This window comes from Diplotaxodon limnothrissa, linkage group LG11 (assembly GCF_057381915.1).
Source record: "Diplotaxodon limnothrissa isolate DT_005_m linkage group LG11, D_limnothrissa_male_GT1.1, whole genome shotgun sequence".
Taxonomy (NCBI): domain Eukaryota; kingdom Metazoa; phylum Chordata; class Actinopteri; order Cichliformes; family Cichlidae; genus Diplotaxodon; species Diplotaxodon limnothrissa.
Window position 1 is genome coordinate 39,750,201 of NC_140606.1, and position 11,962 is coordinate 39,762,162.

General features: G+C 51.1%; 2 protein-coding genes across 2 annotated transcripts; one reads left to right on the forward strand and one right to left on the reverse strand.

Annotated features, from left to right (window-relative positions):
• Window positions 1-459: 459 nt before the first annotated feature.
• Window positions 460-3,820, reverse strand: LOC146623621 (histidine N-acetyltransferase-like). Its single transcript, XM_085366037.1, has 4 exons — window positions 3,649-3,820; window positions 2,774-2,893; window positions 2,453-2,677; window positions 460-1,720 (listed from the first exon to the last, which is right to left on the reverse strand). The coding sequence occupies exons 1-4, from the start codon at window positions 3,712-3,714 to the stop codon at window positions 1,166-1,168; spliced, it is 966 nt and encodes a 321-aa protein (XP_085222163.1). The 5' UTR covers window positions 3,715-3,820; the 3' UTR covers window positions 460-1,165.
• A 1,520-nt stretch (window positions 3,821-5,340) lies between these two features.
• On the forward strand, window positions 5,341-11,713 carry creb3l4 (cAMP responsive element binding protein 3-like 4). The gene is made up of 10 exons (XM_085366038.1): window positions 5,341-5,764; window positions 6,840-6,983; window positions 7,113-7,377; window positions 8,111-8,220; window positions 8,307-8,396; window positions 8,479-8,585; window positions 9,528-9,596; window positions 10,006-10,090; window positions 10,486-10,576; window positions 10,901-11,713. Exons 2-10 carry the CDS (start codon window positions 6,843-6,845, stop codon window positions 11,209-11,211), a joined length of 1,269 nt encoding a protein of 422 aa, XP_085222164.1. The 5' UTR covers window positions 5,341-5,764; window positions 6,840-6,842; the 3' UTR covers window positions 11,212-11,713.
• Window positions 11,714-11,962: the final 249 nt, after the last annotated feature.

The following is an 11,962-nucleotide window of genomic DNA, read 5'->3' on the forward strand; positions in this document are numbered from 1 at the left end:
CCAGGGAAACACAAAAACACACACCACAATCCAAGAAGCACAAAGAAGCCCACACTCAAAGTTCACCACCTTTAAAGCTCTCCGATAACGCTGTAGAAATCCAACACAGCGTCTGAAAGGTTTTTATAATGTGGGAAAGAACAGTGTGATTCTGGGAATCTGAAGGTTTGTCGTTTCCGTCCAGTCCGAGCCGTCTTTGGCTCCCTGCAGGAACATCGAGACTCAATCGACAAACATTTAGCTTTTAGTTCACCTTGTAAAGTGTGCATGTGTAAAAAGTGGCTGGAGGACAGAAACAGAAATATCTTCTCACTTCACTTGGACGATTCCAGAAACTGACCTTTGCCCCCAGAGGCGAGGTCAGCTGATGGGTTTCCCGCCTGATTCGGTGGATTTACAGGGCGAGGCACTCAGAAAGACCACAGAGCCAGATCAAGATTCAAATATCTGATTTTATTTATATTCAAGCAGCAACAACCTGGTGATTACATATCGACAGTCAGAATTTTAAGAACGTTTCATGCGTGGGTCAGCAGGTGAACATAAAGGTGTGTGTCAGGTAAAGGTGCATCACATGAGATCATAAACAAACCTTATCTTCCACACAAAGACAAGCCTGTCAACACTGCTGCGTCTGTCACACGCAGACAGTAAAAACCACTTTATGTCCGTCAGACGGTGTCTTAGATTTAAACACGAAGCTTTGTTTAGCAGAGAAAACTCTTCTCGTAGGTACGCGTCAGTGCGAGGAGCCATTTGAGGCACCGCTGTTAACCGTTCAAGGATGAAGACAGTCCTCACAAAGCCAATTCAATCCTCCAAGAACAGAGAAACCTTCCCAATTGTCACACGTGACTTATGAACGTTTGGAAGAATGGAAAATATCTGAAATGTGCTGAAACTCCACAACAACCTCTAGCAGCTGACCTAGAACCGAGGTTCTCTCAGCTGCTAGCGGTTACCTCTGAGTGACGATGATGATTTCCTATTGAATTGTTAAAACTCACACTAGTGCTTCTAAACAAACTTATAACATTTAATTAAACCTGCATGTGGAACCTCACGGGATCCTGGGAATCCAGGACAAAAGGTTTGGAAGTGTTTGAAGGAATCCTGGCAGAGGTCAAAATATCCGCCAGCATTCAAGCTGTCACGCCGAGGCCAGTCAGAGGTCTGTCTCCAGTATGACTTCCTCCCAGTAGTCCTTAAAAAATGACACGTTTGCATCGTTCTGACAGAACTGACGTAAGCCCGCCCACAGCCCAGGATCCACGTAGGTGTGGCAGACCAGGTAACCTTTAAGACTCGGCAGGAAAGCTTCCAGTTGTGCCAGAAACACGGCGCACACCGATGTCAGACTGCGGCCAAAGATGTTGATGTTGAGGCGCATGGCATTGTGGCGGTAGGGTACGGCATACGGTGGCGTGCCCAGACTGAGGGCAGCAGGCTCGAACTCACGGTCTACGATCCACGTTAGGCCTCTGCGCTGCAGCACCTCTAGGTTGGCCTCCACCGGCTTCAAGGGCTCCCAGTCGTTGATGATGGTTTTGCCGGGCAGCAGGTTGGAAACCACGTGGTCGGACAGGACCAGCGTCTCAGCCTGCCGCCAGCTCAGCGTGACCAGACCACAGGAGGAGTCGGCGTGGAGCGGATGTTTGGATCGAAGCTCAGTGATGAAGGAGCCCAGGTTGACCGCCTCACAGCACAAAGACAAGATGGCCTGCAGGGGGCGACAGAGAGGACGGGGTGAGTCTGTGGTTTACTTACCTGTTCTGGTTCGACTCATCGCAGTCGCTCGGGAAACAAGTCCAAGTTCAGGCTTGGTCACAACATGCAACCGGACTATTCATGCTGTGATCCAGTCCATCATCCAATCACGTGGCATGTGTGCTCTTCACCCCCGTCACGAGTCTGAGGCCAAACTAAGAACCGCACATCTGTAGTTTCCATTCAGTGGACACGGAGGGATCGTTTACAGTCCAGGCTGAAAAACCAGGCGGACTCTTCAACTGTAAGTGCTCAGAGCACGCTCAGTCTTAGGATGTGTCTGCAGCATCACGGTAACCACGACAACAAAGGCCACCTTGCAATAACTAGAAGCCAGCGGTGATCTCTGACCAAACGTCAGTGTGATGACACTGTGCCGGTCCTGCAGTCCTAACAGGAGAGTAATTATAAATTAATTCAAGTCGTTATTTATTTTTAAAAACCCTTTGATTCATTTCCTATGAATATCGACACATTAGCTTTACTTCTCAACCACGACGTTCATGAACTGAAAGTCTACGTGCTTCAGGAGGACGCGGCATTTCTGCACAGCACGGTCAGAATAAAGGGAACGGCGCCGCTCGAACAGACGCATCAGCTTCTGCAAACAGCTGCGCGACGTCGCTGTGATGAAGAATTATCACCAACTTTGGTCACAATCACAAACCGGTGGACTGTGACACACCTCCTTTGCGATGAGCCTGTACTTGGCGAGCGTCTTCACTGAAGGATTGTCTCCTCGGCTCAGCCTCACAGCAGAGATTTCTGGGTAGTAGCGGCGGACGTAGTTGGTCACATGCGTCTGGAGGGCGCTGGCGATGCCGCTGCCCCTCAGATCGGACACCACCCTGCGCCCCTGAAGTACTGCCGTCTGACCGCCATCCACCAGGAGCGCAGACTCCAGCGCCACCTGCAGGGAGATGGAGAATGCAGCTCAGTGTAGAAAAACAGAGCCGTGAAATGAAAACTGCGGTCTGCTTCCTCAGGGCTCGCCTTCACGCCTCACCACTCTGCCGTCGATCCGGGCGATGAAGACGACGCGTCCAGGCTCCTGCAGCCAGCGGTGAAAGAAGGCGGCCATGTAATCGAGCCCGTTGTAGTCATCAGGCGTGCAGATGTTCAGGACCTGCGGGACAACACGGGCTCTGTTAGGAACGACGCTCTGAGGACACCTGGGCGTTCCTGACTCCGCCTCAAACAGACGTCAGAATACAGACAACTTCTAATTGGCGCAGAGCAAACGACGACACACGGGTCCGTGACGCTCAGCACTGATTTTAAGTTTGGCTGTTAAAGCCTTCCATCAATCACCTCCACGACATCTCCCAGGTTAACCACAGGTCAAAGGTCATCGCTGCTCCCAGCAACCTCCCTCGCCTGAAACTAAAGGGTCCACGCCTCTGTCTGTCCCCACGGAGACCCCTTTAGACCTTTAAATCAGCTCTGAACGCGTCGTCTGTCTGAGGTGCTCAGAGTTTATCACTGTGATTTTATTTGACTGCTCAGATTTTCTTCAGGTATCGATTCTAACTTGTGACTCCTGCAATTCATGTGTGTCCTTTGTCCCTGTGAGAAATGACAAAGCGCCGAAGCAAACAGGAAATGAGGCCATGAGGTTTTTTTAGTTAGTCACAGCAGTAAATTATGTGATGTTCAAAGTTTTTTAAAGCTGTTCAGCGGCGTGCTGCAGCGGTGTGCACTCCTTCACCTCATATGTTTTATGGAGCAAACGCCATAAAGGCGAAGAGAACCGCTCGAGCAGCCGCGGTCAGTCGTCCTATCAGTGGCTTCAGCCTGTGCATTCAGCCTGAGTTCACATCTCGCACTCTGACCTGTGATCTTTAGAGAGTCATGTGACTATTAATGGAAAAATGTTGGGACCTGCTGGAAGTCCTGCTCCTGGGCCAGGCAGTACACCACATCAGCTGCTTCCCCTCCTGCAGACATCCTGGTCCTGTTTCAGCCCCTGAGGTGTTTCCTGCACGCTTCGGTCTCCAGAACCTCTGAAGCACTTTGCACCTGCAGAGAGCGGTCGACGGTTCCTCTGCGAAGCTTCTGGAGAGTCCAGAGGTCAGAAAGCTGTCTGCTCAGCCAACGCTCAGGGCTGCGTTCAGCATCCACACCTCTGCAGCTGGGGCTGGAGTGCTGACAGCGTTCGCCTCTCACAGCGATAGTTTCATCTGTCAGATTATCATCGTTTGTGTCTCTGAGTGCTTTAGTGGTAAAACTGATTCAGATTTTCAGAATAAAAGCTTTGTTTCAGCATTAAAAACATGTAAAATTCTTTCTGCAGGTGCGTAAAGTTCAAACTGTTCAAACTCCACTTCTGCAGAACTTCGGGTGACTGTGAATGCAGCTTCTGAAGCCACGCCCTCTGCCGAGGATTTCACCAGCAGAGGATCCATCAGCATCCAATCAGATGGTGGAGGTGTGAGATTTAAAGAGTTACCTGTAAGAGGAAACCTTCAGAGACCAAACAGTCACACCTGGTGGTGAAGTGCCAGCGCTGCAGTCACGGTGACGGGGCAGGTGTTTAGGAGCAGGGCTCTGGTTGGGTTTGCTGGTTTAGACTTGTAAATACTAATAAAAATGAACAGAAAAACAAAGGGGAGGAGCCTCATGTTGGAGAAGCAAACATGTCGGCACAGGTGCTGACCAACTCGCAGAGAACAGTGTGCTCGTAATTACAGATGTTCAGGTTTTCTGCTGCTTCAGCCTGAGGCACACATCACACTCGTGCTTCTACATCCTCTGCTGAGCAACCTCTGACCTCTGACCTGCTGCTCAGGTTCAACAGGTAGTGGTCAGAGTGAATTGAGCTGCTGTGAGATTAACTTTGAGAAAATGCTTCTCGTGGCCGTCAGGATGGGCATGTGGGTGAAGTGTGGGGTCAGGCCTCTTAGGTCCAAATCAGTCGGTTCTCCTCTCAGCATCTCTACAGAGGAACACCTTAGCCCCCCCACCCCCATATGACACAGAGTCATATGATGGCTGATAACACGGGAACCGTCAGAGGAGCCGTCTTCAGCAGAGCCTCAAACCTCCAGAGCCCAGAGGCAGGAGAGCAGGTCCAGGGACACGTGGAACATCTGCATGCTGCAGATGGAAGCGATCCCTCCATCTTTGTCCAGGGTGGGCTCCTGCACCGGATGCACGGTCATTGGATATTCCATGACGCTGTAAATCACGTCAGACCGGAGTCATTTTTATCAACTCTTAACCTTTAACAACCTGCTGCAGATTTGAACTCACTGTTCAAACTGGCTAATTCGCTTTAGTGCTGATTTTATCTGTTGTCAAGTTTTGTTTGCAATTCTAACTTATTTTATATAGTTTTAAAACTATTTTCCTTTTCATTTTTTCTTTTGTAGGTGATCTTCGGTTTCTGAAAGGCGCCCTCAAATAAAATTTATTATTATTATTATTATTATTATTATTACTATGATAATGACATTAATAATAATATTATTAACATTCCTGTTGGTGGCCCACAGACAGCAGAGGGCTCTGTTTAGTCTGCCTGATTATAGGAAGAGAAGAAGAAGTCGGGCATGCGCAGAGGCGGAGGAGGCTGTGAGCTGCCAGCTGGACTCCGTGTTCCACCGTGAAGCGACACGAAGGTCCGTGTGTGTGTGTGTGAGAGAGAGAGAGAGAGGAGGAGGAGCACCGCTGATGAAGATCCGGAGCGTTTGTACCGGAAACGACAACAGCAGAGCTCCGTGTGTCAGCTGTGAGTATCCTCTGCTGCTCCTCCGGTCCGACCGGGACCGCGCCTGGAGAGTGCTGGAAAGTTTTTGAATGGCACACAAAGAGGAAGAGTGAGAAAAGTACTGAGTTTAGAAGTACTCTGTTACAGTAAAAGTACAGGAGTGTGCTGTGCGGTTATGAGAAGTCATAAGTGTCACTGCAGGTGTGACCAGTGGGAGTCTGCACATGCTCAGTTCGACCCTCTCCTGGGTAGACAGTAGGAGCTTGGACCATTTGTTTTGGAGGTAAGGTGAGTTTACCTTCATCTCTGACTGAGTAATCTAAAGTAATCCCATTCTGGGTGTCTCGCCTCAACCGGGGACCTCATTAGTGAATGAGCCCGGTTGGATGAGCTCTGCTCCACCCTGGCTGTGGCGAGCGTGCTCTGGGTTGGAGCGTTTCACCTGGTGTGTTGTTGTGATGTCGTTCGTCTCAAGCTGAGACTTTGCAAAGGCTGTATATCAAAGATGGACACGGCTGCTGTGACACTGACCGCTGGTTGAAGTCCCGCGTTGATTGTTGATGTCATCGGTTGTTTGCAGCCACCCAACGACCAATGAACCAATGGCCCTCAGTCTGCAGGAGAAACGTCCTTGTGGTTTCTTTGGGCGCTCGCAGGCTGCCGTAGCGGGCTGTAAACACGTTGTAAAGTTTTAACCTGAGGGTCTGAGAGATCACCTCACTGCTGGACTGCAGCTTGTGTCCATCTTTTACGTACAGTCTAACAGGAAGACCTTTGCTAGACCATAATTGGGACAACAGGTGATGATATAGGTGTGGCGGGTACAGCTGAGGCTGGCTCGGTGGAGTGTTTCCCTCTGAAGCACGACTTGGATTCACCCGTGAGGCTGTTTTATTGATCAGCTCATGTGACTTCAGGTAAATCGGAGGCGGTCTCAGTCTGCAGGTTCCTCGCTGTCGTGTTTGGAAGCTAAGAGACGTGGGACAGGTCGGGCTTGTTTGCGGAGAAACACGTTTGGCAGCCTATCAGGTCTCAGCTCAGGTGTGTGCGTTTGGGTGTGTGCCTACCAGGATGTCCTCCTCAGAGCTGCTTTACCTGCTCTCCACACACACACACACACACACACACCTGCTTTGTCAGTTTGTCAGCTGCTGCTAGGTCATGTGACCCACACAGATGCCTTTTGCACACTGCTGCAGCTTCTCAGGCTTTCAGAACAGCGAAGGTGTCGTATTCAGGAACTCGAGCTGAAGAGCTTCAGCTGTGACCTCTGCTCTGCTTTCCCATACAGTGTCCGCCTCTAGCTCCTCCTCCTCCCCCCACTCTGTCTGGTACTGATCCAGGTGTGAACCTGTGTCTGCAGGTGATGGATGCAGAGAGCGGGGAGCTGTTTCTCGGCGTCATGGCATCCGGGAGCTGGCAGCTCGACGGTCCGTTCTCCTCCTCAGAGCTCATCCCGGCCGGCTCAGAGAAACCCCTGCAGGACTGGGCGGTGGACCCCGAGTGTGTGAGTGTCTGTGATCACATGACCACTCAGAGAGGAAGTGTTTATTTGAAACTTTGAAGTGGCGGCGAGTTTTTCCATGTCTGATGTGGCCTTGCTGTTCGTGACTGTGTAAAATGTGACCTTCATCAGATTCTCAATGACAGCGACTCCGAGGACGTCCTCCACGCCGTCAATCCAAACGAGGTGTTTCCCAGCGGGCCACCGGCTGACCCGTCATCAGAGAGCGACAGCGGGATCTCCGAGGACCCCGCCATCGAGAGTCCTGTCACCACGGTGACTGCAGCGGGCACCCAGCTGGCGCCAACGACAGTTTACCAGCTGGTTTATGACATCAGCGGGCTGGGCGGTGCTAAGACTGGAGCTGGACAGGAGAACATCATCTCCATCGAGCTCGGTGAGGCCACGCTTTGTTTCTGCCGTTCAGGATTCGACGAACCAGGCGACATTCAGCGGCGGCAGCTAGCTTCATGCTCGTGTCGACTGAGCTTAAAGAAGTTTGTTTCATTAAAGCATCAGCAGATGATTCATGCTGAGAATCAGCTGAAGTCCAACTTTAGTGTAGTACCGGTGTCTCCACCAGGGGGCGTGTGAGTATTAACAGAAGCTATAGCATACATTTTCATTGCTATGCAGATGATGCCCAGCTCAGTGGTCCCTCAGATGGTCCCGCCCCTCCCGAGCCTGGCTCTGCTGGAGGTTACTTCCTGTTAAAGGGGAGTTTTTCCTTCCCACTGTCGCCAAAGTGCTTGAGTGTTTGTCTCTATGTTTGGAGGGTCTTTACAATATAAAGCGATTGATTTGGCGCTACATGAACAAAGTTAATTGAATTTAATTACGAACTCGTTCTGATGTGAAACTGCGAGCTGGTTTTGCACATGGATGAAACACTGCCCCCTGCTGGTGACGTCATGGTTAGTTTGGAACGATGATGATTTTAAATCATTGTTTAATATTATTAGGTGGCGTTCACGGCACGAGACTGAAGCTTTCAGCTTCCTGTTAAACGACCTGGTGTGAAGCCAAAAACTATGACTCCACCCATTTAAAGAAAAAATCGACAGTGTGATGTAAGCGCGGCAGAAACAGGAAGGAGTGGCGTCGTTAACGGTGGTGCGCTCTCTCTGCAGATCAGTGGAGCTCTCAGCTGCTGCTGTCGGACTCGTGCGTCGTGAGCGAACTACCTGTGGTTTCGGCGCCGCGGCTCGCCATCCCTCCTCCCAGCCTTGACGACGACCTGGTGAGCCTCTGTTTCCTTTTTTTTTTTTTTTCCTTGTCCTTCGTCAGGCTCCGCCCTAACGACTCATTCTTCTTCTTGTGTTGCAGCTGTGCCTGGATCTTCAGCTGACCGAGGAGGAGCAGAAGATGCTGACCCAGGAGGGCGTGTCGCTGCCCAGCAACCTCCCCCTCACCAAGGTCGGGTGCACAGATGCTCTCAGGCCGCCGCGTTTCTGTGTCAGGTGCACGCTGCTGACTTTGAACCGAACTTTATTCACAGGCCGAGGAGCGAATTCTGAAGAAGGTCCGGAGGAAGATCCGCAACAAGCAGTCGGCTCAGGACAGCCGGCGGCGGAGGAAGGAGTACATCGACGGGCTGGAGAGCAGGTAACCGGCCAGCTGACCGCCGCCGCGTCGCTGACAGAGACTCCATTTCCAGACGTGTTGTGAGGTTTTTTCAGCGAGTCGATAGTTCGCCCCCCCGCCTTCATTTATCTGCTCTCACTTTCAATTTGAACTTCCTTCCATCCTCCAGGGGTCGTGACCCCGCTGAACTTCAGCCGTCTCCAGTGTCGCAGTCCGCGTCACGAGGGTTAACGCTGGATGAGGGCGGCGTTGTCACACGTTCACCTGCAGATTGGCTGCTATGAGCAGGAGAAGGAGGGGCTCGCTCTGTGTCAGCCAGAGCGGCTCAGATGTGTTTTTGTTGTGGGTTCAGAGTAATGAGGGAGTCACAGCTGTGTGTTAAATCGATGCTATAGGTCCGTCGTGACCACAAACCCCGCCCCATATTGTGTTTCCTCCTGCGACTTCTTCAGCTTAGAGAAACCTCAGCGCCACCTGTTGTATTGGTGATGAAACCGCAGAGCGACAGAAAGTTACGCCTTGACACCGAGCGGCGTCGCCGGGTTACTGGCGTTAAACTGTCATTAACGAAGACGGCGCTAAACGTGTTTTTAAAGCTCTCAGCCTCACAGGCAGAGTTACGTCTGTGTGAGCGGTGATGTAAATAACCTTTACATGTACGGCTTCATGTCCTGTTCAAGTCTGCACAGAGGTCCCCATGGTAACACCTGTGTGTGTGTGCGTGTGTGTGTGTGTGTGTGTGTGCGTGTGTGTGCGTGTGTGTGTGTGTGCGTGTGTGTGTGTGTGTGTGTGCGTGTGTGTGTGTGTGTGTGTGTGTGTGCGTGTGTGTGCGTGTGTGCGTGTGTGTGCGTGTGTGTGCGTGTGTGTGTGTGTGTGTGTGCGTGTGTGTGTGTGTGTGTGTGTGTGCGTGTGTGTGTGTGTGTGTGTGCGTGTGTGTGTGCGTGTGTGTGTGTGCGCTGACAGGGCGGCGGCGTGCTCGATGCAGAACAAAGAGCTGCAGCGGACGGTGGAGCAGCTGGAGAAACGTAACAAGTATGAACACGCTTTGCTGATTATTGAGGTCACAGAGAGGTCACTTCCTGTGACATAAACACAGGGAACGATGTCGAGCTCACACTCTGTAGGTTTTATTGTAATCTCACACAGTTTGGTGACATGAATACCACAGACATGTTATTCCAGACACTTCTGTCACAAACAGGATCAGAAACATCCACATCAGGGAGACCTCCCTGTGGTTCTGACTCCCACCAGCAGGGGGCACTGTGCTCTCACTTTAAATGTGAACCTCGGACAGCTCAGTCACGAGGACCTGAGTCTGTCTGAAACAGTCAGATTTACTTTTTAGTTTCTTCTTGAACTTCCTGCTGAGTTTGCTGCTTGCTGATTGGTTCACCTGCTCAGGTAAGCCCTAACCAGCCCCTGTGTTCCTGCTCCTCAGCTCTCTGCTGGCTCAGCTGCAGCAGCTTCAGTCTCTCATCAAGCAGACGGTCAGTAAAGGAGCCCAGACCAGCACCTGCCTACTGGTACGACCACCTTAAACCCGTTAAGGTGGAATGAAGTCTGTTTTGTTTTTGTTTGTTTGTTTTAGTTCTGCTCCTACACACACACACACACACACACACACACACACACACACAAGCCCGTTCAGCTATCTTAGTGAGGACCTTCATTGACCTTAATAACCCTAACCATGAATGAATGCTGACCCTAAACCTAACCATAACCGAATTGTAACCCTGACACTGAAACCACATTTTGAGCTTCAAAAATGTCTTCAGACTTGTGAGGACCGGGTTGTGTGTCCTCACAAGTGACTGTTCTCACAAGTATAGTAGAATGCAGATTTCGGTCCTCACAATGACAGCTAGACAGGAACACAGACACACACACTCTGACCCTGCTCCTCGTGTGTCTTCAGATCATCCTCGTCTCTCTCGGTCTGATCATCCTGCCGAGCTTCAGCCCGTTCAGCCGCCACCGTGCAGACGACGACTACAGACCCACAGGAGGTTGGTCCCTGATGACATCACTTCCTGTTTGAGCATCTGTGATGGCAGCACAGGGTTTAGATGGAGGCTTTTGGGGAAGCTGAGAGTTTGTAGGATTGAACATTTTAAATAAAAATAGTTCTTCAGGCGCTCGAGCGCTTCCTGACGCTCGCTGTGTAAATATGGCGACGCAGGTAAACGCGGTAAATCCTGGTCTCATGTTGTCGGTGTGGCAGGAATGTTGCCTCAGAGACTGGAAAATGAATCCTAGGAATAACTTCGGTCGCGTTTTCTCCTCGGCACGTCAAACCGCTGGACTCATGATTTATTTTTTCATCTTTCCAGTGATTTCCAGAAACATCCTGACGGATCCGTCGTCCTCTCAGCCGACCTCAGACGACGCCTACGGTGCGACGTCCCTGCAGTCTGAGTCCCCCGCTCTCAGCCAATCAAAACCTCCTGAGGGAACGTCGAATCTCCCAGAACCAACAGAAAACCACGAACACGCAGCCGCAGACGGTACGGAGGGGAGCCGGTCGGGAAACGGCTCGGTGGTTGCTGCCGAGCAGACGGAACCCGGCGCCCTCGGCCAGAAGTCGACGGTCCGAGGAGGACGGCGCGATCAGGCCAAACCGGGACACGCCGATGAGATGTAGAAACCGGACTTCCTGTTTTGAAGGAAAAAAACCCGACCTGCCCAATCGATCAGCTGATCGGTGCTGATTTATGGTGGTGGATTTCAAATTATCAAAAACACCAGACGGTATTATTCACGCCGAAACAAACCCTGTTAGCATCTACGGACATCCAGCACGAAGGTGAAGGTTCAAACTCGCCGTGGCTTTTCACCGTCGCCTGTTAGCATGCTAAGTCACGAGTACGCCAAAAGTCTTTGTTTGTTTAATAAATAAAAGGTTTTCTTCACAAATACGTGAGCAAACGTTACTTGTTTGAGTTGCAGCGTTGCTCACACGCCACGTAAACGTGTGGATGTTAGCAGCGCGGTGCTAAATCATCTACAAACTGCTGCGAGGAGCTCGTGCACCTTTGTGACACGTGGTGACCTCATCATTTCAGACTTTGGCCACGCTGAATGTGCAGAGCGCCCCCTGAAGTGAAACGTGTGTAAATGTCTTTCTGGGTGAATTAAACTGTTTTTGCTGATCTCAGTTTCTTGGATTGATTCGTTTGTTTTGCTGCGTCTGAACTTTGACCTTTAAACGCTGTCAGACTTCACGGATCCGCCGGTCCCTGCAGGCCGAGCAGAGGAACCTGTTTCAGTTTCAGTTTCACCTCCGTACCTCCCAGCTTCGTTTCAGGATCTGCTTCATTAAAGGGAAACCGAGCGTGTGCAGCAGCACGGCGAGGCCGACTGGTCTGACTGGAGCTGCCAGCTGTTATTTTTTT

What these genes read in the sequence shown, in the direction of transcription:
- creb3l4 (XM_085366038.1), top strand. Translation starts at nt 6,843, where the DNA reads ATGGATGCAGAGAGCGGGGAGCTGTTTCTCGGCGTCATGGCATCCGGG. An exon ending in CCAGCCTTGACGACGACCTG is followed by an intron (nt 8,221 to 8,306) that starts GTGAGCCTCTGT and finishes CTTGTGTTGCAG; the next exon opens with CTGTGCCTGGATCTTCAGCT. An exon ending in GCAACCTCCCCCTCACCAAG is followed by an intron (nt 8,397 to 8,478) that starts GTCGGGTGCACA and finishes CTTTATTCACAG; the next exon opens with GCCGAGGAGCGAATTCTGAA.
- LOC146623621 (XM_085366037.1), bottom strand. Translation starts at nt 3,714, where the DNA reads ATGTCTGCAGGAGGGGAAGCAGCTGATGTGGTGTACTGCCTGGCCCAG. An exon ending in AGGAGCAGGACTTCCAGCAG is followed by an intron (nt 2,894 to 3,648) that starts GTCCCAACATTT and finishes GTTGTCCCGCAG; the next exon opens with GTCCTGAACATCTGCACGCC. An exon ending in CCCGGATCGACGGCAGAGTG is followed by an intron (nt 2,678 to 2,773) that starts GTGAGGCGTGAA and finishes ATCTCCCTGCAG; the next exon opens with GTGGCGCTGGAGTCTGCGCT.